At 39.2% G+C, this 23,565-nt stretch overlaps 1 protein-coding gene across 1 annotated transcript in view; it reads right to left on the bottom strand.

The window, feature by feature from the left end:
- LOC120794481 (A disintegrin and metalloproteinase with thrombospondin motifs 3) overlaps positions 1 to 23,565 on the bottom strand; it is a 52,743-nt gene that overhangs the window by 4,918 nt on the left and 24,260 nt on the right. Inside the window, exons 5-18 of the mRNA XM_040135589.1 lie at positions 21,498 to 21,581; positions 19,372 to 19,528; positions 16,794 to 16,899; positions 11,204 to 11,347; positions 10,883 to 11,015; positions 10,531 to 10,644; positions 10,189 to 10,337; positions 9,300 to 9,472; positions 8,943 to 9,076; positions 7,726 to 7,849; positions 7,351 to 7,431; positions 1,615 to 1,778; positions 1,361 to 1,526; positions 64 to 196 (exon numbers count right to left, since the gene is read on the bottom strand). Of these exons, the coding sequence (XP_039991523.1) occupies positions 64 to 196; positions 1,361 to 1,526; positions 1,615 to 1,778; positions 7,351 to 7,431; positions 7,726 to 7,849; positions 8,943 to 9,076; positions 9,300 to 9,472; positions 10,189 to 10,337; positions 10,531 to 10,644; positions 10,883 to 11,015; positions 11,204 to 11,347; positions 16,794 to 16,899; positions 19,372 to 19,528; positions 21,498 to 21,581 (1,862 nt within the window). The remainder of the gene's footprint in view (positions 1 to 63; positions 197 to 1,360; positions 1,527 to 1,614; positions 1,779 to 7,350; positions 7,432 to 7,725; positions 7,850 to 8,942; positions 9,077 to 9,299; positions 9,473 to 10,188; positions 10,338 to 10,530; positions 10,645 to 10,882; positions 11,016 to 11,203; positions 11,348 to 16,793; positions 16,900 to 19,371; positions 19,529 to 21,497; positions 21,582 to 23,565) is intronic.

The raw sequence follows: 23,565 nt of genomic DNA, 5'->3' as shown, positions 1-23,565 counted from the left end.
ATTAACTACTGAAATATAAAAGTAAGGATGTACCATCAGGTACATCAGCTGGAGGTCACTTACGCGGGCTGGCTGCACTCTTGCACATTGCAGCGTTTGCGGATGGGTTTGGGCTTTTTGCTGGTTTCACAAAAGTTACGATGCACCAAACGGCTATCACTCTTTCTCCTGCACCCATATTTTGTGTACTGTATGCCTAAAGGATAGAAAAGGGACATCATGAATCTTCTAGCAAGGTCATAGAGACATACCGTATAGTGCAGACAAATCTGAAACCCAAACATTTTTGGCTGGATCACAACAGCAGGGCCAGAACTATAAACGCAAATGTCTGTCGCTGACCTACTAACTGACTGATGAAATTACACCATTGGTCAGCTGGCCAAGTGTTGGAGTTTCCCCGTTGGCTGTTGCTCTGTCAAAATAATTTTGGTGCAAACAGTTTCTATTATGTTGTCAGGGGGCGTTTACTGGCAATGTTGCCAACTTGGCGCCTTTGGCGTTAGATTTACTGACTTTTCAAACCCCTTTAGCAACTCTTTTTCAAAAAAGTACCCAGGGACTAGCAACTTTTTGGACAAACCTTAGCTAGTTTCCGCTGAAGAGAGCTGCCAGTATTGCCCCGTAGGCATGAGGGTAGCTGACCACACATTTGCCACATAGACTTTAATGAGCTTCTAAGTTTCTCTCTAGTGATCGTTTTACAAGTAAATATAGCTGAAATCACATCACAGAAGTTATTTTTAGCTCATGTGTATGTGCTATATTAAAATACTGTAAGTGTGAGCACAGAGAGTAAGAGAGAAGCAAACAGGTAAAGGGCTGAAATCGGCTGACACTGGGAAGAATGCAAACACGATGCAATTACGTCCGAATAGGCTAATTAGCGTATTATGTCATCTAGCGACATTTAGCGACTTTTCGAGCAAGCTTTAGTTTCTTTCCATTGAAAGTAGTTATTTACGGTGGCTCCAAAAAATTTTTCACCTACGTCCTCAATCTCGCATATTTACCATACACGGTCCAGCTGTATACTAAATTTAAAGATATTTTATTTGCAATTATTTAAAATACAGAAAATAAGTAAATCTTCACATTGAAAAAAATGGAAATAGCAAATGTTTGTCATTTGCCATTTGCATGATTTAAATGATTATCAATTTTGTTGTCTATTCATTTTCTATGAATTGACTAATAGATTAATTGAGCAATCATCTCAAGCATTTAAGGTGTCAGTCAGTAACTTTTTCACTGAGGACCAATAACAAAGACCAATTGCTTTGTGACCAAAAAAAAAGACCAATTGTAATTAAAGCTGCAAGCCGTTTCTTTTTGTTTTTTAACACATGTACTCACTGACCTCCCCCACAAGGTTTGGAGCACTGAGACCAGCTCTTCAAGGCCCACTCATAGGTGTCCAGTTCAGCCAGAAGTACATTGTTGTTGGTAATAAGTGGTAACAGATCCTCATGTATGATGTACTTATATGTCAAGCTGATTTTTGTGTCATCCTCCTGGGGAATGACCTGCAATGAAGAGAAGAAAAATTTATTAGACAGATAAACAATGAAACTCAAGAAAAAGCAAAGTAAAAGATGATCCAGTCTCACTCACCAGAACTACAATGCCTTCATGCAGAGGACCAGTTGTTTTCAGGGTCTCCTTCTCACCATCAATGGAATACTCCCATTGTAAACCATTTTCGATGAAGGTCTTTGATTCAGCATCTTCACTTTTTGCATTCAGTATGAAGTTTCCAGTAACTTGATTCTTCACAGCTGTCAGTAATGAGGAAAAAAATATTTTATGCATGTGTGATGGGAAAGAATGTGTGCACATTATGTAGTTTTTTGATAATTTGCTAAAATTCTCAAAAATTGAACAGAAATTCAGGATCAACCCTCCCTCGCAGACAACAGATTTTCCTTTCAGAAGGGGAATGTGTCAGTATGTATTTTGAGATGTTTGGTGCTGTGGTTAGCCAACCGCAAATCCTCCAAGTTGTGTGTCATCTCTTCTTCCCATGAGCTAATAAAAGCCAGAAAGGAAAAGAGTGGAGAAAAGAAGAGGGAGGGTTTGGCTGAATGCCATGGTGATCTTGACTCACTCTTGTCAGTTGCACAGAGAGCTATTGTAAGCAGATAGATATGAGTGTCACCCCTTCAAATACCTGAAGACAGTCATACTGACATACAGACAGACTGCTTCGTACTGCAAATTGCATTTACTGTACGCATCGGGGGAACAACAGTTCGGTTGTCCAGGCCCTGGGTCAAGGTGGGGCCCAAAGGGGCCCTCTAACCTGCTGGAATAATTTGTCAGAAATACATATTTGTGAGAACTTCATATTCACCAGTCAGCCACAACATTAAAACCAGTTACCAGTTTCTATGTTGTGGTTGATCAGTGTAGTATTTGTGAGACACATAACAGTTTGTTATTTTCTGTCCTTCTAATTTTCCCTGAAATAGAGGTCAAAAACAATTTTACTTTCCTTCCCTATAATGAAAAAATGGTTTTGTCTGTCACGCTACTGTAACCCCCCCGTACACTTTCAAAATGGCCAATCTTCAAGAGTTAGGGGCACAGAAAAGAAGAGAGAAATGAGAAAACAGAAAATGATAGCAGAGGTGCAAGGGAGTTTATGGCCAGGTATTTGAAAAAAGATATTGAAGTGGAAGATGCAGCTGTAACAAGTACAGCACCACCTACAATGGGGTCAGAGGGTATTAATCAAGAGCAAGTTGAGACATTTATTTAGATAACTTAAACATCTGGAAAACATAGCCACTAATAGCTACCACCTAGCTTTAACTTTAACGTCCAGTTATTAGCTTGAAAAAAAGCCAGCAAGATACACGGCAGGCCTGACTGTACATATAAAGCTTTTCTCAACACATTGTTCTACCAATTCAGCTACATTCAGCTCAAATCAGAAAACATCACATCACATCACCACAATAGCAGCTGTGATATGACTCAACAGCTGTGATAATTGCACTGACATCTGTATTATTCCACGGGGAGAAACAATGTAGACATAAAATAAGTGGTGATTGTTTTTGTCTCGCCAGTGTTTCTTGTTAATAAAAAAAAAAAGGTTGTCACATTGATGATGTTTGTTAGATTAAGCTGATGGAATACAAGAGGCAGCACAACTTGCTAATTGATTTTTCCTTTACAGTAGGGAGGATGTCATAAAATCGTTTACTGTAACGAGCTTCAGGGACAAGGAATTTGGGATCTTTACCTCGCAGCTACTGCATAAAGTGTCAAGTCTGACAGAGAAACCACAGGGGGTGACTGGCTTTTATAGTCTTCTTCTCACAAAAAAAAACCTTACCTTGCAGTTATCTGAATAGAAGAGTGCTTTTGACAACATTTCTGTGAAAAACTGTGTAAAAAGTCTATGTAACATCAAACACCAAAGGGGGCATGCCTTCTGGCTGGATGTAGTCTATGTTAATTAAGTATTAAGCTCGCATCCTGGCATTCTGTTATTCTCTTTAATGAATACTATACTGAAAGGCTATTTTCAGGGGGTACCATTTAAGCCAACATAGGGTGATTATTCGTTACACCTAAGACAGATTTTTAGTGCAGTGTTCCTTCAATGTATTCACCCTGTGGGTGTCTCTGCAGAAGTCAAAGACGATGTGACTTATCTATTTTTGCATATAACTGTTTGATGACATTCCTCATCAGTTGGTTTCAGATTGTGTTGTCAATTTTTCTGTTATTATTCATGTCATAGCTATCGTTGAAACAATGTGCACTGCAAGATTGCATCCACTAATTTACTCATGTTTATCTTGGGCTGCATGTTCATCAACTCCTTATTATTGTATTGTTACTACATTATTACATTAGTCTAATTGTCGTTTGGAGTGTAAAAAAAAGAAAAGTTATTTTTTCTTTTTTATTTATTACTTTGCGTCCTCACCGACAGCCATAGTGTTGCTCAAATGAAATTCCACATATATTAAATCTAATGCATTGCATCGTGGGATTTTTAGCAGACAGTTTTACACATGCCATGGACACTACATGGAATTTCTGTCATTCAGACAGTCGAATAAAATGGTGCCAGTAAATATAGTGCACTATATTGTAAATAGGGAGGAACGCATCCGGCTTCTTCAGGTTCACAACTTCAATAGAAAGTAGTACCACTGAAAACATACAGAATGAAAACCTTTACAGTGGAGTCTATGGATATCCAAAGTAATCAGGACAGTGGGCCTCATGTGTGCACATTTTTTTACACTCATATCCAAAACCTTGCATATTTTTTTCTGGGACGCTTGCTTGCACATGTGTTCAGAGCGATTCCCCAAACTCTCTTAAATGTATAAACTTATAAATTATTAGTCTCAACTTGATGAATACCACATGTTCACAAAACATGAAGGTACCTGAGAATTGATCATTTGCAATAATCAACAACCCCAAATTGCTCCCAAGAGGCTACCCGTTCTGCTCAGTCTGTGGGCAAGTTTCATTCACAAAAATGACACCCAACGGTAAAAAGAATTTCACATCCTGGAGCCTCAAGTCCTGCTGTTGGAAATCGGCACACAAAAACATAACAAATGTAGAAGTGTCAATGGTTGCATTAAAAACACTAGAAAAAATATAAATACAGCTGCCAGTGACGTGAGGGGACATCACAGTCGTGGAGATGGACAAACAAATATAAAACAGTGATGTTACACTGTTGGCTACCACGATACCCATCACACTGACATGGTGAACTGAATATAAATTTTGCATTAAGTTTTATTGTAGTAACTTATTTTTAGTGTAACATATTTAAACTCCAAATTGATTCAGATGAAGGCATTACAAGTCAAAGTATCTTCTAATTCTAAGAATGAGAAAGTTCTTCTCTTAAGTTACAAACATGCCACTTAAGAACAAATCTGTTTGTATGAGTGGTTCTTGCATGAGGCTCACAGTTTTTTGAAAGACTTGTCGCTGCCCTTTTTTGTCAAGCCATTTTTGAATCCTGTGAGTGCCACATATGAAATTCCTTTCACCTCCATTATCAATTCCTGGACAAATGAAGCTAAAGCTGTTTATATATTTGAGTGTGTTTTAGGTGAACTGACCCTTTAATGTTCCTTACTGAGTAAAGTAATTGAACTTGGTGACCCTGTGCTCTGGTCTGAAACAATCAATGAAATTATGCAGCTAGTCTCACAAGGTAAATAACCCAGCAATTACAGTCAAGTGACACCCACACACACACGCACACACACACACACACACACGTACACACACACACATGTTGACCTTGGTCACTTTTGGGGACGTTACATAGACATGCATTGATTTCCTGGAGACTTAACCTTACCCTAACCATAACCACTTATATAAAAATCAGGTTTTTCCCAACTGGGGACACGACCTGTGAGTCAACAGGGGACTCATAGTTTTCCACCACATAACACCCTGTTTCTATCTCTCTGGAATAAAGTGCCCAAAAGAAATAGTCTTTGACTAAATAGCTTAGCGTGTTAGAGGACCGCTTGGTTGTTCTGAGGCTCAGTTTTATGAGACTCAGTTAAGCCCAACACCCAAAGTGAAGACTCAGAGGCTCTAAAAATATAGCTCAGAAGTTGCTGACCAAATGGCTCAGGGTGCTAGAGGATTGTTTTTAAATTCTGAGGGTTCAGTCCTCACTTAAGTCAGTGAATTTTCACACTTGGTGTGAATCACTATTTTTGGTCATTTTTAGTCATTTTGAGAAAATAAAAAAGAAATAACATTTTTTTTTCTTCTTTCACATTATCAATATCAATGTCAAGAGGGGACCCTGGCCGATGTCTCCCTATCAAAGAGGGAAACCTAAATAGCCTGCAGTGGAACTATCTGTGGTGGACACATACTGGGACATGGATACATACAAAGGCTTTTTGATGTCTCTCAAAAATGGATCATTTAATTATATTGTTTTTAACATTTAAACATCTTGTTTGGACAAATATTAACAAATAATCATGCAGTGTTCTCTAGTGGCAATACACTCTATATAAGACTAATATTGCTAATTAAGTGTTGCACTCTATTAAACACACAACTATCTAGAAAAACCAGTGAATTATGTAACTAATAACTATATATGCATTTGCTCCATCTCATGTATGTAGTGTATATGGCTATTAATGTAGTAGGCTAATATAGTAGTGGCTACTTTAATACTAGTATTTTATTATAGTTGCAAAAATCTTCCAACATATTTAAAAACTTAATCATGACGTCATATTTCAGTATAACCTCAGCAGCTCGTGGTTTTCCATTCCATAACCCACAGCTTCTATCAGTCTGGTGGGTGGTGGTGGGAAGGCCGCCCTCAAAACTTTGACGCAGTCCTCTGTGACACTAAGTTATTGGGTCAGAGGCACTCAAGCTCCATTTCTTAGAGACCCTGAGTCTTTCATCTGGAGTTCTAAAATCAACAAGTATGGAACCTACAGCCTCAGAACTTCAGAGCAATCTTCGAACACGCTGAGCCATTTGGTTGGATGCTTCTGAGCTGTATTTCTTAAAGCATTTGAGTCTTTGGCCATCTGAGCTCAAAACTCAGTTAATCTAATTAGGCTCAAGCCCACATCTTCAAAAATTCCAAGCACCCATCTAACACCCTGAGCTAGTTGTAAAAGACGGTTGACTAATATTTGTTATTGACACTGGATTTCAAAGGTATGATTATAGCAAGCATCATAATGATCAAACCCTTGTCCTCAAAACTTCTCAATAGTCCTTGGACTCCTTGAGCCATTTGGTCAGGACTATTTGTAAAGTGTTTCTTAGACCTTTTGTGTCTGTCCTTTGGAAATCAGACATCAAAATTCACTGACTTAAATGAGGACTGAACCCTCAAAATTTCAAAACAGTCCTCTAGCACCCTGAGCCATTTGTTCAGCAACTTCTGAGCTATATTTTTAGAGCCTCTGAGTCTTCACTTTGGGTGTTGGTCTTAACTGAGTCCCATAAAACTGAGCCTCAGAACAACCAAGCAGTCCTCTAACACGGTAAGCTATTTAGTCAAAGACTATTTCTTTTGGGCACTGTATTCCAGGGAGATAGAAACAGGGTGTTATGTGGTGGAAAACTATGAGTCCCCTGCTGGCTCACTGGTCCGCTGTGGTGAGTGTGTAACAACTGGGAAGTCCACTGTTGGGTGAGTATGCAAGCAAACACACATTCATACCCCAGAAATGTGTAACTTGTCTTATCAAATTTACAATCTACAATCTTACAATCTATTTACAATCTTATTCTGTTACTTAGCACTAATATTATCATGTGTTTCCACAGTCGGAAAAGGATGTGAGATGCACTCACCAATTATATGAGGAGAGGTCTCGTTCTCTTCGATGACGATGTGGCGTGCTCCTATTGGGATGTCGAACATTTTCAGCATTCCTAGCAAAACAAAGAGACACAGCACAGTACAGCTGGGAGCATTAAACAGCAGGTACGTATTCTGGGCTGTAATAGCAGCCAATTATTTCTGAATCAAGACAGAAAGTTTAGTCCTTTGTTTGATGATAGTGTGGGATATAGACTGTGGTCAATCATAAAACTCCGAGAAGATGTGTTTAAGGCCTCTGGATAAGTGATTTTGAGCTTAAATGATGCCAGTCATGTAATATAATGACTCTTCTCAAGCAGAGCTGCTGATTTCAGCACTGGTGTGTTCATGTGGTTGATAATTACCATTCTTTTTTGGCGTCTTGGTGAGTGTCAGCTTCACAGTGCGACAGTGTGAGTTGTCCCCCTCACACACTCCACATTTGTCCTCTTGTTTGTAGGAGCCGACCTCCTTGTCGCAGCCAACGTGCTGTGAGGAGGAAAGGGCAAAGACAGTCAATCAAATCAGGGAAACGCTTGCTCTGAGTTTCATACAGACTGAGGTTACTCCGCTGGGAAAATGATGCCATGGTAAAATGCAGCCTAGTTTAAGATGATGCATACTGGAAATACACCCAGACATAACAGAGTGTAGCCAAAACACTGAGTTACTGGCCTACAGCTGTAAAAGTCCCAAATTTATGACCAAATAATGTCTGTGTGTGTTCTCGTTAGGGCAGAGTGCAGAAGTGTGCGGTATTTCCTTCACAATAATTTACAGTTTAGAAATCAAATATCTGTGTAACTCACTATTTTCATCATCAAAGGACACTCTAGTAAAGGTTAAGGCACTATGGTAAAATGGCCTTTCCAAACACAGCTCCTTTTCAGGTGATATTTATTATTAGATATTCCTTCTAGTACTCCACTGCATGAGGATGCTTATCTCTGCCATAAAAAATGAAGGCAATAATAATAAAGGCAACACCACGTGTTTAATGAAACATAAAAATATTGCCATTCTAAATCAGATCTATTTTGTTGTTTAAATGCACTATGAAAAAGTTATTTAAAACAAGTTTTCCATATAGCTTTTAATTTGTAACTTTTAATTGAAATTCTAAGAATTAAATGTTGTTATTAAGAGTTTAAATTCAATTTTGACATGTTTTTGTCACATGGCATTTAAAAAATATTCACCTACTCTGAGATTATAATCAAAATTATGAATGTGATGACTTCATCACTTGACAGAGACTGAGAATAAAATGTGTCTTATTGTTACTTTACTTGAATGTTTGACTTAAACTGTACAGACTGATTTGTGTGCAGAGTTCGACACATTCATCTACTGAAAGAGGAAAGAATCAATGTGCCAAACCTTAAATCTAAGTTTAAGATGTGTTAAATTTATGAAATGAAAAATATTTGCATATTCATACATTCTGGATTTCTCAGTGAGGGAAGAGGAGAAGTTGTTATTCACAGATTTGTTAACAAGGTAATTAAAAAGAGTATTTTGTTTGTCTTAGACATGCCATTATTTGTGTTTGTGAGTGCAAACAGTTTTAGTAAAGACATACCAGACACTCTCCTCGGGCGCACACGCTGAAGGGGTCTGAGTAGCTGCAGCGTGTCCCATCATGCATCACCTGGTTCATGAACACCACCTCACCCGATTCCTTTGACTTACAGCTCAGCTCACACTTACGGCCCTCTGAAAACGCAAAGAACACACACCGTGGTTCATCCACATATCTACAGAACCTGATAAAGACATCAACACACAGGACACATTGGACAGATAATGCCTCAATCCAAACAGGCATGCAAGCAGTTGCTCCTACAAATATCATTTGTCCACTTGTTGCTTGGCAAGAAACTTTTAAGCTCACCTCTGAAAGAGGGAGCCAACGTTGCTTCACCCTTAACAGACTTACCATCTGGGTGTTCATATGGTAGCCAGGTGTGCTTGATGTTTTTGTGGTATTTGTTGCTCCTCTGGATGCATTGCTGAGCACGGAAGTCCTCGTAAGGGCCAGCACACTCCTCAGTGTTGCACATCTGGTAGTCAAAAGCAGAGCCGGGGCAATCTCGGCCACCATAGGCAGGCCTGATCAATGACAAATTCAAAGTGATGCGCTTAAAGGTGGTTTCCATCATGATATTCTCAAACCTTCTTCAAAGGTTGTCCTTCCAGGTGTAATCCCAGAAGGTTAAAATACATACATCACATGCACACATAAAGAATGGGAACTTTATGAGATAGGGCAAATGGCATATGCACCAAGTCTCCAAACGTCCAAATTTATAAAGAGGATAAACTAGATACAGAAAATCTGCCATGTTAAAGTGAAATGAATTCAAATGATATTGACCGCAACAAAATATTTACGTAAAAAAATAATTATAATAAAAACAACGCGATATCAGTGGCATTGTAAGCTATAACACCCCAAATGTGTTACTCTAATACTCCCTGTCAGATCATCTATCCTGTATGTACTACTTGGAAAAAACCACCTCAACCATCCTCACTTTTAAGTTTTAAAGTGTAAAAAAAAAAAGAAACAAAATGGCAGAGATACAGTATATACAGTAGCTCACACTCTTAAACACAAGAGTGTGAGCCAGTGCTGGATCAAAAACTGGCTCTACTATCCAGCTCTGCAGTCACACTTTTACAGTATGTCATCATGTGTTGGATGAACACACAGATCATATAAACGTTTTGGCTACTGAATAAGTAGTAGATTTTGTTTCAGTGTGCTTTTTTTTTTTTTTTTTTTTGCCACCCAGAATCAGTTTCCTCGCTGCCACAGCACTCACGGAGGGTTGTTGCACTGTCTGCTGCGGGAGCGAATACCACCCCCACAAGTTCTGGAGCAAGAGCCGAACTTTGACCAAGAACCCCAACTCCCATCGTGGCCCTGAGGCTGCTGGCTGGATCTCCAGATGCAATGGCCCTTGAAACACCACTGAAAAGTTGAAAAAGACAGGAAAAAAGACAGCCCTATAAGACCAAAAGAAAGAAAAGTCGTAAAAGTGCAAACTCATGACTTTGAAACCATTCCCAGCTTTTTGATCGTCTCTCTATCTGCACAGAGCTCCATTTTGCAATTATGTACAATAAAACTTATAATTTAAAGCAGATTCAGAGACACTTCCCACCTTTCCTGGTGCACACTCTGTTCCATCCACTGGAGGTCCTTTTTTAGTTTTACAAAAGTACTGGTTGTCAGGGTGACTGCACCACAGTTGCTTGCAAGGGTCGTAGGTTCGAAACTAAATGAGGGAACAGCAATTTTGAGCTTGGTTATTCTCGTTGGAGATAAAGATGAGTAAACAAACTTATTCATTCAGCCTTTCCACGTTGTAGGAGGAACACCCATCCTTACCGTACGTCACTCTGAGCTCTGAGCTAAGTCTAAGATGAATTTTGTAAATTTCCCACTGGAGTCACATTATTCACTTTCTATAGGAGCATATGTTACAGTGTCCCAAAAAAGTGTGGGGGACTTACAGCAGTGCACATTTTATAACCAACGCCAAAGTCAAAGCGGCACTGCTCGTCCATTGAATAATTTATTCCAGGGAGCTCGGGGAGCTTGGGCCACTTGTGTTCAAAGGGATCATCCAGCAGGCAGTCATAGGAACTGAGGAAAAGATGAGAACAACAGTCATAAATGTGACATTTTTTGGAGAAAGGACGAAATAAGGAGAAAGTTCTAAAAAAAAAAATCAATAACAGATTGAGCTGCTTCACACATAAGATGCGCAGCATTACACCCATATGGGGTGAAGAGAAAATGAGAAATCATGTAATTGGAGAAGCAGAATGTACTGGATGTATCGATTGAGCTCCTGCTTGCTGCAACGTGACCAGTGATAGCGGTGGAAAGCTGCCTGGACAAGTGGTGCCATGATGCTCCCCATACTGGTCTCATCAGCACAGCGATTTCCCTGGCCGTCATGCTCCATACCGAGCCTGATGGATACAAAAAACGGGTTTACTGAAAAGGAGGTGTATGCAGTGTAGGCAAATGATGACCAGCAAAGTCACAGGAAACATCTAATCTTGTTCCTCCTCTGTTGTCATACAAAAAAAATGGGAGAGCAAAGTATAGGAGTAAGTACTTCTCTGTATCGAACCTCAGTGCTTTTTGAGCACTGATCGAAATGAGTCCATAGAATCGAGTATTTCGAAAACTGTCAAACATCAAAAGTTGGTATTTTATGCTTACTCACATTTTCAGATCAGATGTTTCCTGATCTAAATCATAACTTTCATTTTCTAGGTGCAGGTTTTTTCTTGTATAACCCTTTACGAAGACATCATTAATCCCTGATGAGACATTACACTTTGCTAAAGAAGAAAACTTGGCTGGGACCAGTAATCTCCTGGAGTCTCCGCTGGTTGCCTGGCAACTGGTTTTGGCCGAGAAATAGCTGGGCTCATAATATCTTTAATAAAACAGCAAATTGTTGTTTTTACAGTTTGATTTTTGTACAGATTAAACAATTGAGATAGAACGAGTTAAGTAGTGAGCTTTTAGAGGTGCTGGTGGGTGGATTTTGTTATCTTTGGACAGAGCCAGGATACCTGTTCCCCGTTTCCAGTCTCTGTGCTAAGCTTAGCTTAGCCAGCTGTTGGTGGTAGCTTCATATTTACCATACAGACAAGAGAGTGGTATTAATCTTCCCTTCTAACTCTCTGCAAGAAAGGAAATTAAAAGTCACCGATTTGACAGTCATGGGGAGAGCTATGAAAACAGACATCAGCCAAACAGCACACATGTTGCAGCTAAAAAGTTGGTAAATTACGTAAGTGGAGAGCGTAGGTGGTTCTCATGGAGACTGTAAAAGAGAACCAGTTATGATGACTTGTGTTACAGAAGCTGGTGGAACAAGACAGGGGACTCTGTCATTTCTTTGTTCTGAAATAAAGGGAAATTCTGTCTACAGGGGGTTAGGATGTAATGTGAGCTCTCTGTTGGCTATGGGGCTAGCATCATGGACACTGTAGTCGTTGAGTGCCAACTAAATATTTTTTTTTCCTCGTTGATACGATTCAAGTTCAAATCGTTAATTACCATTACAGTGGTAAGTACTCATGTATGTTAGCACGTGTAGATAGAAAACCCCGGGAACATGCCTCATCTGCTCACAGAGACCAATTAAAGTCATCCTCGATGACAAAACCCACTGAGTTACAGAGGCTAGTGGAATATGAGAGAGGGCAGGACTTCGGCTCTCTGTGGTGCTGCTGGCATCTGTCATTTCTTTGTAGTGACACTGAACTGAAATTTTGTGTACAGGGGGTTAGGAAATAACATGGACTTCCAACACATGAATTCTCACAGTTCGAAATAAAGAGCAATTCAAGCCTATTTCACAGATTTTAAGTGATTCAGAAGTGGTTCAGAAATGAGGTATTAGGTCGAAGCCTTATCAACAACTGTCAGTGTAACGCAGTTCAACGGCACCACAAACTACCGCCTCAAAACTTATTATAGAGTTAAATCAAAACTTCTCTAGCACAGTTTCAACAAAAACTTAACACTATAACCTTCATGAAGGAGGATTTATGGCAGGACTCTGGTACTAGACTGCATTAGTCTCTCACTTTGTCTACCATTTGGTCCTGGACTCGACTGTTTATGGTGGGTTTTTAGAGCTTTTGTCTGCCCTGGCTGAAAATAACACCATCACGTGTGATGAGAGTGAATGAAAAGTGGCTAGCGGTAAAATCAAAACAATGAGCAGAAAGATGCCAAAATGCTTGTAGAGCTGGAGGGAACTGCAGGGTCAGGTGATGACTCTCTGTGGGTTCATTAATACAAGCAAACCCTTTCACCCAGAAGTAGTCATGTGATCCACTATTGATATAAAAAATAAGTTTTGATTAAAGCTGCTTTAGGTCAATAAACTTTTGTACTTCAGTAAAGCAATGTGGAACTCCCTTTCTTGTGTTCAGCCTTATTACTATAATATATCCACCCATCCAACTTCTCTTCCCCCTCATCCTGTTCAGGGTCATGAAAACCTGAAGCTTATCCCAGAATGCACTGGGCAAGAGGCAGAGAACTCCTCAGAGAGGTTGCCAGTCTATCACAGAGCTAAAACTCATGGAAGAGCATCGGGTATTCACACCTACTGGAAATTTATAGTATTGATTTCACCTAACCTTTATGTTTTTTGGACTGAGGAAGCCAGGGCACACAGAGGAAATCCACATAGACACGGGGAGACAAACTGGACCCAGCTGGTCAGGTCTGGTTTCAACCCAGGACACAGCTGTTCAAACCACTGAAACACCACGCTGCTTCTATGTCACAAAACTCGTTTCAAGATTTTCAAAGTTAAATAAGGTCTAATTAAATAAGTTAATCGGGCAAATTCTTACTGCAGTTTTCCGGCAACCACAACAGAACTTTAATCTTTAAAGTTTTTTTTAACTTAATCAGAACATATCTTGGAGAAGGCTTAGAGCTTGTGTGATGAATTGATCCATGATGTAAAATTCATGCGTCATATGGCAGGGAAACATTCGAAATTAATAATATAGAAGAACAGCTGCTCAGATCTAGCTGCTTCCTGAAGCGATCAAAAAGAATAAATCTAACAATTTTCAGATTCCACAGGTTTTTTTTAATACATTTTTTTAATGCTAATAAACGCTGCCAGCCTGCCACCAGTGCAATTAAAGGCAGCAGAGTGCATTTGTAACTTATGACACACACATCAAACTCACTCTCCGTGCATTTCCGTCATTCGCTACTTCCTTTGCCTACTGAGAATAATTCAACATTTAGAGGTTAGGTATTTGCCTCATACCAGACCAATAGTTTAAAGAGCAGGAAAATGGAAATCTAAGAAAGTACTCATCTGAATGTACAACATAGCATTTAAACAGCTAGCATTTTTCTTAAATTACTTCCCGGATAAAGGTCTGAGTCGGTATGCTGATTCAGGTTTCTGGATGAGTACACGAATGAGATAAGAATTTTTCCTTTCAAAAATGATTTTACTGAACTGCGATCAGGCTTGCAAAAGTACTGGGAGTGCCTATATTTCACTTACTGAAGAATAAGATTGTATTAAGCAATGTGATCTCCTCTTCATAACAAGGCATCGCCTGTCCAATACTTTTAATAAAGGATTATCTTGATTTAAACAATGCCTCGATTCATAGTTCCTAATCTATAATGGTGCGCTGTTAAAAGTATAGCTTATTTTGCAAGTAACACAACGTCCATTATCTCTCGGTCATTACTTTCACTCTATTTTGATATTTTGATGAGTTACACTGTGGTAACAAGATAAAGATAGTGAGAACAGTGATAGCAGGATGAGCATAATATACGTATATATAATATACGTTTTCTTGACATCTAAGTAGAAGAGCTTACATACTCCTTACAAACAAGTGCGATTTAGTACATTCATCATCAATTTCAATTTTTATCAAAAACACCCGGTATTAAAAAGAGTAGATCACTTTACACTGATTTTAAAAAGCTGTTCTGTTTCTTACTGCAAGAGGACACTGTTCACCAGTTTGTTACAAGGACAGTTTAGCATGCACTTCTGATAATAGAAAGTGAAGGAAAAAGTGAGAGAAGACGCAAAAAAAACAAAGAGCTGATCATCCACTAACATGCTGATTATTGTATCTTTATAATACAACTTTACATTCAGACGTTTTGTAATTTTTCAGACTTTCCTTTAACCTTAATAAAATTCTTCAGTTCCTGGACATCTGTCAGCCATCAGTTTTGATCGGTACGGAAGTTCCAGACATTTTCAAGGGCATTCTGACAGAGATGCATGCGTGTGTTTAGACAGTGTGTCTCTACGTCAAAGCACTCATATCTTCTTGGCAAACAAACACCATTACAGTGTTGATGTCGTCCAGTTTGGTGAAAGTGATGGATTCAATCACTGAGTGAGTCATGCCTGTTGACCAGGTCTCTAAGTACCCCCAGGCATAGCATGGAGTCTGCCCCCTTTACGGTTGCTAGCAGATGAAGAGGTGAGTGACCTGTTCTTCTGTTCTTTTGTGTGATGTGACACTCAATCAGGTCTGTCTGGCCAGTTTTTGATGTTTGTGCGGCGGCAGGGGGGCGGAGTTCACAGACGTTACTTCATAAGCCTTAAGAGCTCCATTAGAGGAGAAGAAGGCTGTGTGAAATGGACCAGTAGTTATACATGATAACGCTAAGCTGCTTATGAGTCAGACTGCAGCTCCCCAAGTTCATAGACACAGTGAATGCAGCCTGTTGTTACACTAACCTTGACATTTTGGGAAATACATGTAATGACTTTCTTGCGGTTAGTTGAGATGAGATGAGAAAATCAATACCACTTCCATGTGTGAAAGTACTAAAAGAATATGACCAATCATTCAAAGAAAACTTTTTGATACTCAATGCTACTGACTCATTTCAGTGGATACTCAAAATGTATTGAAGTTTGATTCCCCAATCCCCCTAAGCACTACGACATTTGATGTATTTGGCTACATATCACTCCTAATACATATATACTCATAAGTTCAATATGCAACTATGGTAATGCAATTATAACTAGAGGGCTTTTAAAGGGGAATTGTTTTCATTGTGGCATTTTTTTAAGCAAATATTTTCTCATTTAAAGTTATTTTAAATAATCCATGTATTAATTCAGTTACATACTGAAAAATTAATGTTCAAAGTGAATTCTCCATTTCCCGTGGTGGCACCCCACCCAATCATAACATCCACAAACTGTAGTCTTAGGGAAAATGTTTTGAGAAATCAAAGTAGTATTCAAAAATATTGTTCAGAAATATTTAAAAAAAAAAGTAGTGGCTGCCAAGTCACTGTGTATACCACAGTGACTTGGCAGCCACTTTATTATGTACACCAGCATAATTCAAAACAATCCAATGCAACAGATCCTGCGATAACATTTATCTTTACAATGCTCATAATATTCAGTTTTTGGGGACATTGTGGGCTGTGTAAATTCAATTGTATGTTTATTACTGAAGTCTCAGTTTAAGGTGGTGTTGTACTGGACCACGTTATATTGAGAGTTGTTTCTAATGTTTTGTCCATGAGGGGAGCAGAATATTAGAAACGATTCTCGATATTATGCAGTCAAGTACAATGCCACCACTAACTATAACCTCAGTGCTAAGACATATAATTGAATTAACACATCTATGACAGTGTCAACAAAAACTCAACATTATAGGCATCAGCAGTACAGCCTGCATGCCCATGCTGAGGCAACCAGATGCTTTGTTTTGTTAAGACGACAGAGCCACGTTAAAGGGAATCTGCCTACGATTACAGACTACAGTTACCATGCATAGCTATCGGCTTAATTGGATGCAGTAGGACCCTATGAGAGTCTGCTGCTCCTTTCATCATCACGCCATTACTCACACATGGCCGGTTTCGTGAGCAACCACAAAGGCGGACGAGAAACCGTCCTCGTGGTTCAGAGTGCAGCTTCTCAGTGGGTGGCACATCCCTGTCACTGGAGCATAACCTGGGAAAAAGAAAAGACCAGAAAGCCCTAATAATGAAGTACCACGATGAAGGTCGACATTCTCATGCAGTGCTGACGACCGAGGTGGAAAATGATCTCTTGATGTGCCATTATTTAGAGCCACTGTATACATGACGTAATTGCTGTCATGGTGAAGGACTCAGTCTTTTCTTGGCTGTCAGACTGACTCCGGAGTTCAGATAAGTACATTTTAATAACAATAGGCTGTGTCGATTACTCTCTTTCGATGATAAATCCATGTACTGTATCTAAATGTATGAATTGCTTTTGATCTGATACACTAGGTTGCATTTAGGCAGTAACTCTCTCAAAATAGTAAACGCAAACCCTCAAGGGTGACTAAAGAGAGGGGAAAGGCTTCTAATGAGTCGGTAGGTATTTGTACACAAAGTAGCACCTAAACATGTTCAACTGAGGGTCATGCGGTGTCACTGATGTTTGAAGTAAGTCTGCATTCAGACCCAGATGCCATTGATTGATTGTAAAGTACATCTTTGGGCTATGCCTAGCCAAGGACTTGCAAAATTCAAATATTGTAGTCTTTTTTTCTGTATTAACACACCCTAACAGAACCCTGGTTAAAGCTATTGAACAGCAGATACTTAGAGCTTTACTCTGAGGGGGCGAAGGGGGTGTGAAGGAGCCTGAAGCTCCTTTTTGACAGCTTGTGTGTTCAGCATCTCCTCACTATACATAACGAAAGTCCCAAAGTAAACACTAAGCTCGGAAGCCTGTCGTCATTACCCAGCAGACATCTGCCGGGCATAACAACATTTTGCACAGTTTACTAGGACAACAAAACTTTTAAGCAAAGCACAAACATTAAACATAACTCGATCAAGAGGTGTGCAGTGATTCAGCTTAGCGCGTTTGGTTTGGTCCAGAAGCACGCTTGTTCCAGCCTTGTTTTGGCGGCTCTCAGATAATTTTCATGCTTTCTGACCATAAGAAGACCTTTTTGGCATGCAGGTAAAAAGCAGAAAATGCAGCAGAATAGACAGCCGGCGATAAAAGACTCTTGAAAAGCATGTATATCAGGTTATTTTGGTGGTGCTGAAAAAGAGAAATGTCTGCAGCAAGTTATTTCAGTCATAACAGAGTGTGATATGACTCTATGAAGGCCACTTTTTGATCCACATGGTTGATGGCTCTGTGGTTGATGGACAAATTTAGCGCTGCGAGTGAAACAGTGAAACATGAAAGCAGTTGTAGAGCAGTTGTAAACCCTTTATCTTAAAGGCAGATAAAAGGCAGATTACATTCCCATGAAGAGGCAACTGGGAGCTTTGCACGTTGAAGCAAAAAGGTTCAGCAGCAGCAGATGGGTTCAAAATTTGATTTCTCTATCGCTGATGTAATGAGTGAGGAGAGAAATGGTCTAAATCAGACCCTGAACATACTGCACGGGAAATAAATCAGTGACAGGGACAGTGGCTCAAAAACACTTGAAATTAATCATAGGATTTGAATATAGTGCAAATGTGGCAATCTCATTATCGCTTCCAGAGATTCACAAAGTTGTTTAATCTCTTTGCTGGTTTGCTTTTCAGCTACACCATAATCTGAACGGATTTTCTTCAATTTATCCCCCAGCCTGATATCTGTATTTGGATACAGAATCTACCATCTCGCAGATAAACTTTGACAAAAGAGTGTGATGTCTGCTCCTGACCCTGTGACACAGCACAGGGTCCAGCCCAGCACAGTGCAAGGTGCCATGGCAACAGGGCTTGTTATGAAAACAACACAACTGCAGCTATAGCAACATCCGGAGGTGTGACAAGCAAACCCGGTAGTCTCGGGTTGTCCTCTAAACATGACACATGTGCTTTAAAAAGTTAAAAAATATACACAGGTCAATGCAAGATATTGAGCTTGAGCACAGAGGATGTTTGTCCATTCTGGACCCAGTTTCTCTGGCGGTTTGGCTGCTCACTTCAAATTTTGTTTTGAAGGGCTGTAAAGAAGAAATACAGTGTGAGACAAATGCTAAAATGACACAACAACATGTATGGTACAAAACTTCTCCTAAAGACTGCATACATGTATTATTAGAATTGAGAATTATCTACTGATTATTTATGAACGAAGAAAAGTTCATACTGAACTCAATAAAGACTAATAAATAAGTAGTTAGTTTACATAAATGACAATCTAAGAAATATTTCTGTTTTTTTTCTACATGCCAAAAACCTTCAGCAATATCAGTCTCAATTTTTCATATCCAGGGTGGCGTCAATGTCAAGTCAGCAAGGTTTTGGAAAGCTACTCAGTAATTATTTTCCCGTGGGGTCGCCGTTGGCAGAATTGGGTTCGTGACCTCAGCTGCAGCCTCCACTTTTAAGTTTCCATTGACCTTACCTGGGCAAGACTTGAAGCCAACCCCTTTGTGAATGGAAGCAGATATCAGCACTCAGTCTGCACAGGCCTCGATCGAGAAAAATACAGTACCTTGCATACCTGCGGGACCAAAATCTTGCCTTGTGAGGAAGATGGCGTGGTCGTGGTACTCGGCGTGGTCAGGGTCGCGGCGCTGCTGCGTGTTGGCCCATCGACACACCTGCTCCAGGCTGCGGGATGGGTTGCCACGCTCGATCAGGCTTATAGACTGCAGAAATACAAGGACCAGGGATTCACGGTAACTCAATAAAATCTTACAATTACTGTTTTTAAAAAAAAAAATTATATTAGTAATTAACAGTCATTGTACTGTTTTATTAGTCATTGTCACATCTATTTTAGTTGGATATCACTTTATTCTTTCCCATTATTATAAAATAATTACTGGTTTGTTAATAATAAGGGTTATAAATTCCCCTTTCTTTGAGGGCTGAAGTTCCCAGTGATTTTGTGATGACGCTAATAATTCCAGTTCTTCTCATTCAACATGTTTGAGCTCATCTAATTGGTACTGTGTAAACAGATTCTCTCTGCTTTGGTAACCAGACAGGAGAAGCCACATGCAAAATGCTCAATGCTCAGGACTTCTGCCAAAGGCAGCATCACTCAGTTATGTGGATTAAAAGGCACTTGAGGAAAGATGAGAGTACAGCAAATAACATCCTGGTGTCTGCCGCCATGTACAGAATGTTTAGTATATTTGTACTTCATTACTACAAACTTTGCAGCCCGCTAAAAACCAAGGTGATATATAGCAGTGACATGGGAAAGTAAAATGCAATATCGTCCATACATACAGTACAATAAAACAAAAATTCAATGGATGTTTTGACTATGATCACTAGATAAGTAATAATACATGCACCTACGTCACAACAAAAGACAAGAAAATATCCCTTTATAGTTCTTTGGTAATATGGATTATTGAAACAAGCAGATTATTGAAACAGTACTTCTGAATATTTAATTACAGTAATACAAACCAGGTAGGACAATTTCACCATGTTTGTGCTCTGCATTGTAGACGTATGATGCCTCTGTTACATAAGCAGAATATCAGTCCCTGCCGACTGAGCTAGTGTTCAGTATGCAGCAGTGAGCGGTGTATTCAGTAATCACTGAAATGTATTATGCCACTCTCAACTGCTCACCTAACAGATCTTTGGCATGAGATTAATGCAATTAAATGTGTTTGTGAATTTTTTAGCCTCATCTTCGGCGTTGTCGACTTTTTATACTTGTACTTCCATAATTGCACCTGTCAGTCAAACAGTGAGTCTGCTCGAGGTGTAATCAAAGCATACGTTGCTAAGGGGCCCTTACCGGTGAGGGGGGGGGGCCACACACATTGAAAATGTGAACTCACTCTTTTCATTTTTGTGTCATAATTTAGCCGTCTGCAGATACACCCCTCGATTCTGTTATGGCACTTAGCACTGTAATATTTCAGAAATATAACAAATTATATTTGTTTCTATATTTTTTCTGACAAATTTGGGTTATTGTGGTCATTATAACAATATCATTCAGTGCATTAACAAGCACACCAAAAAAAAAACGTTATTCTTATTCTGAAGTGATACTTTCTCTGCTGATTAGCTGATTAGAAACCCGAATACATGCATACATGGTCAAGAAATTGTCTTTCTGCAGGAAAATCTATCTCAGGTTTCTCATATACACAATGTTAAAAAAATCACGTTACTGAAGAAAGCAGACTGTAACCCAGTTACTTGCATGTAAACGCAGTGACTGAGTCAGTCTTAGAGGAGTAGTTCAACATTGTGGCAAATAAGCTTGTTCAGTTTCCTGCTGAGAGTTAGCTGAGTAGATCGACACCACTGTCATTCCTGTACCGTACATATGAAGCTACAGCCAGCAGCTGGCTAGCATACTTTAGCACAGAGACTGGCAACAGGGGGGAAACAACTAGCCTGGCTCCTTCCCATTTTAACATAATCTACCTATCAGCACTTCTAAAGCTTACTAATTAACGCATTATATCATGTTTGTTTAATCCGTATTTCCCAATGGTCACACTATTCTTTTAAAGTTGTAAGAAATACCATGTGTGTGTAATGTGCCTTTTGTACTGCTCATATGAATTGCACTGTACAAAACAGGTTGTTTATTTCACTTGATTTGTTGGTTGTATTATTATTTCTGAAACAGCTCACCTGTCGGTACCCGACCATTATCATGCGGACAAGGACAATGTTGATGTTGGTTCCCAAAGATTCATCATGGTAGATTTCATCAACCTGAAAGGAAATGAACAACATCTTTCACTGATCTGAAGGATGAAAAGAACACAATGCATTTGATGAAGGTGACTGAAAGTCTAACAATATTGAGCCTGCAGAACACACACAGGCCAATAACACAATCAAGCACATGACTGTCCTTAAGGCAGAGCATTAATACAAACAAACTGCAGCCAAAGTCTTTAGGAAGAAAAAAACAGTGCTTTAGCTCAAGTCAAAAATCTAAACTTAGTGTGCGCAGGATTTTCATCTGACCATTACAAAACAATAGTAGAGGTCTTTGGGTTCATTTCTAATTTCTGGAGTTTCCAAGGGATATGGTTCTGAATAATAAATGGCCGTTTATTAGTAAGTAGGTACTGAAAGGGACTGAATAATATCTTCTCTAACTATGTAAATCAACTGGGATCAAAAGATTTGAAATAAATTGAAGCTTGTTTCTGTCTTGAAATCAATTTGCTTTAACTAAAATATGCTGAATTAGCAAACATTTGTTTGAAACTGCTCTGACAGTGATCAGTACAAAAAAACTTGATCGTGTTCATATGTTGCTGTTTCCACAGATTTTATTTCTGAGGTATAACCACAGAGGAGATTTTATTTTTTCATCTCCTACAATAAGCCTGAAATCATAATGAAATATGTTGTTAAGACACTAGCAACCATCCAATGAAACCAGCGTTGTTATGCAATGGCGATGAAACCTGACCCATGAATGTGACAACTGCTATTTGGCTCTATAATAATGCTGTGGTATGTAGATGCTTAACCCAGGGCCAAACTAAACCCCAAGTCCAATTTCATCTCAAGTGTGTTTTACTTTCATCAAAGAGTTGCTACATGTTGGCCACATAAATTCAATCAATTGCTTGATTATGCGGTCGATGAGTAAAATTCAGAGGAAAATAAGGGGTGAAATTTCTTTTTCCATAAATCATTAAGTTGTTTAGTGGGGACATGTTGGTTACTAAGAGGAAACATATGTTTTACAGCTGGCATATTTCAATTTTGAATTCTGTACTAAGGCGGCTGTGACTCAGGATGTAGAGCATGTCGTCCACTAACCGGAAGGTCCGTGATTCAATCCCTGGCTCCTCCAGTGCGTGTGTGTAGATAGCGCAGTGTCTATAGAAATTAACGTTGTATGAATCTGTGTGTGAATGGGTGAATGTGGTAGTAGTTCAAAGAACTTTGAGTGGTTGATAATATTTATCTCAACTTATATTTCGGGTTTGTATTTATATTTTAGTGGAGCAAAAGTCTTTTCCTTCAAAGATTTGTGATGGTGAAAGTTAGTTCCTACTAAAAAAAGCACAATATAAGATTTCATTTTAATACTATCAACAAACTAGTTAAGCCTTCCCCCACTGCAGTTTGTCACTCTGCTGCAGAGGTCTGTGAGATTATTAGAACTACTTTGTTGAAAAGATAACAAGCATCACATCCCTGTTTCCATCAACGACCTTGTGTCTCATCCATTTGCCCATCTCTAATCGTTACCTTCTGCTGTCCAGTTTATATAAGTCATTGACTATTGGCTTCCTGTCAGAGTTAAGGAGTCGCTCTCTTGGTTTGGTCCATGACATGCCTGCATTCAGCTTCTACTTAATAGTACCTAATGTACTATTGGTATATTTGTCATACTTCTTATATTTTCAATTCACAGTTCTGACATCCCCATATTAGATTAATGATCATTATGCCCACCTTCCTCGATCTCCTCAGTCATTCTGTCTTTCAAGATGTTCCTGACTTCTGAGTAAGGCTTGTCTTATCTTTTATTTTCATATGGCACATTGTTTAATAAAGATGTTTCATATTCTTAGTGTCTAATTGTTACACCTGAATATTATACTTTTTGCAAGATCCCCCACTTTGAGATAATCTCCCTTGAAACACTCTATAGACTGCTTTTTCCCCCAAGCCTACTTGTTTACTTGATCCTATTCCTTCTAAGTTTATTGGGGACATTTCAAACATT

This window comes from Xiphias gladius, chromosome 9 (genome assembly GCF_016859285.1).
Source record: "Xiphias gladius isolate SHS-SW01 ecotype Sanya breed wild chromosome 9, ASM1685928v1, whole genome shotgun sequence".
NCBI classification, from domain to species: domain Eukaryota; kingdom Metazoa; phylum Chordata; class Actinopteri; order Istiophoriformes; family Xiphiidae; genus Xiphias; species Xiphias gladius.
This window is presented reverse-complemented; position numbering and strand designations above follow the sequence as displayed.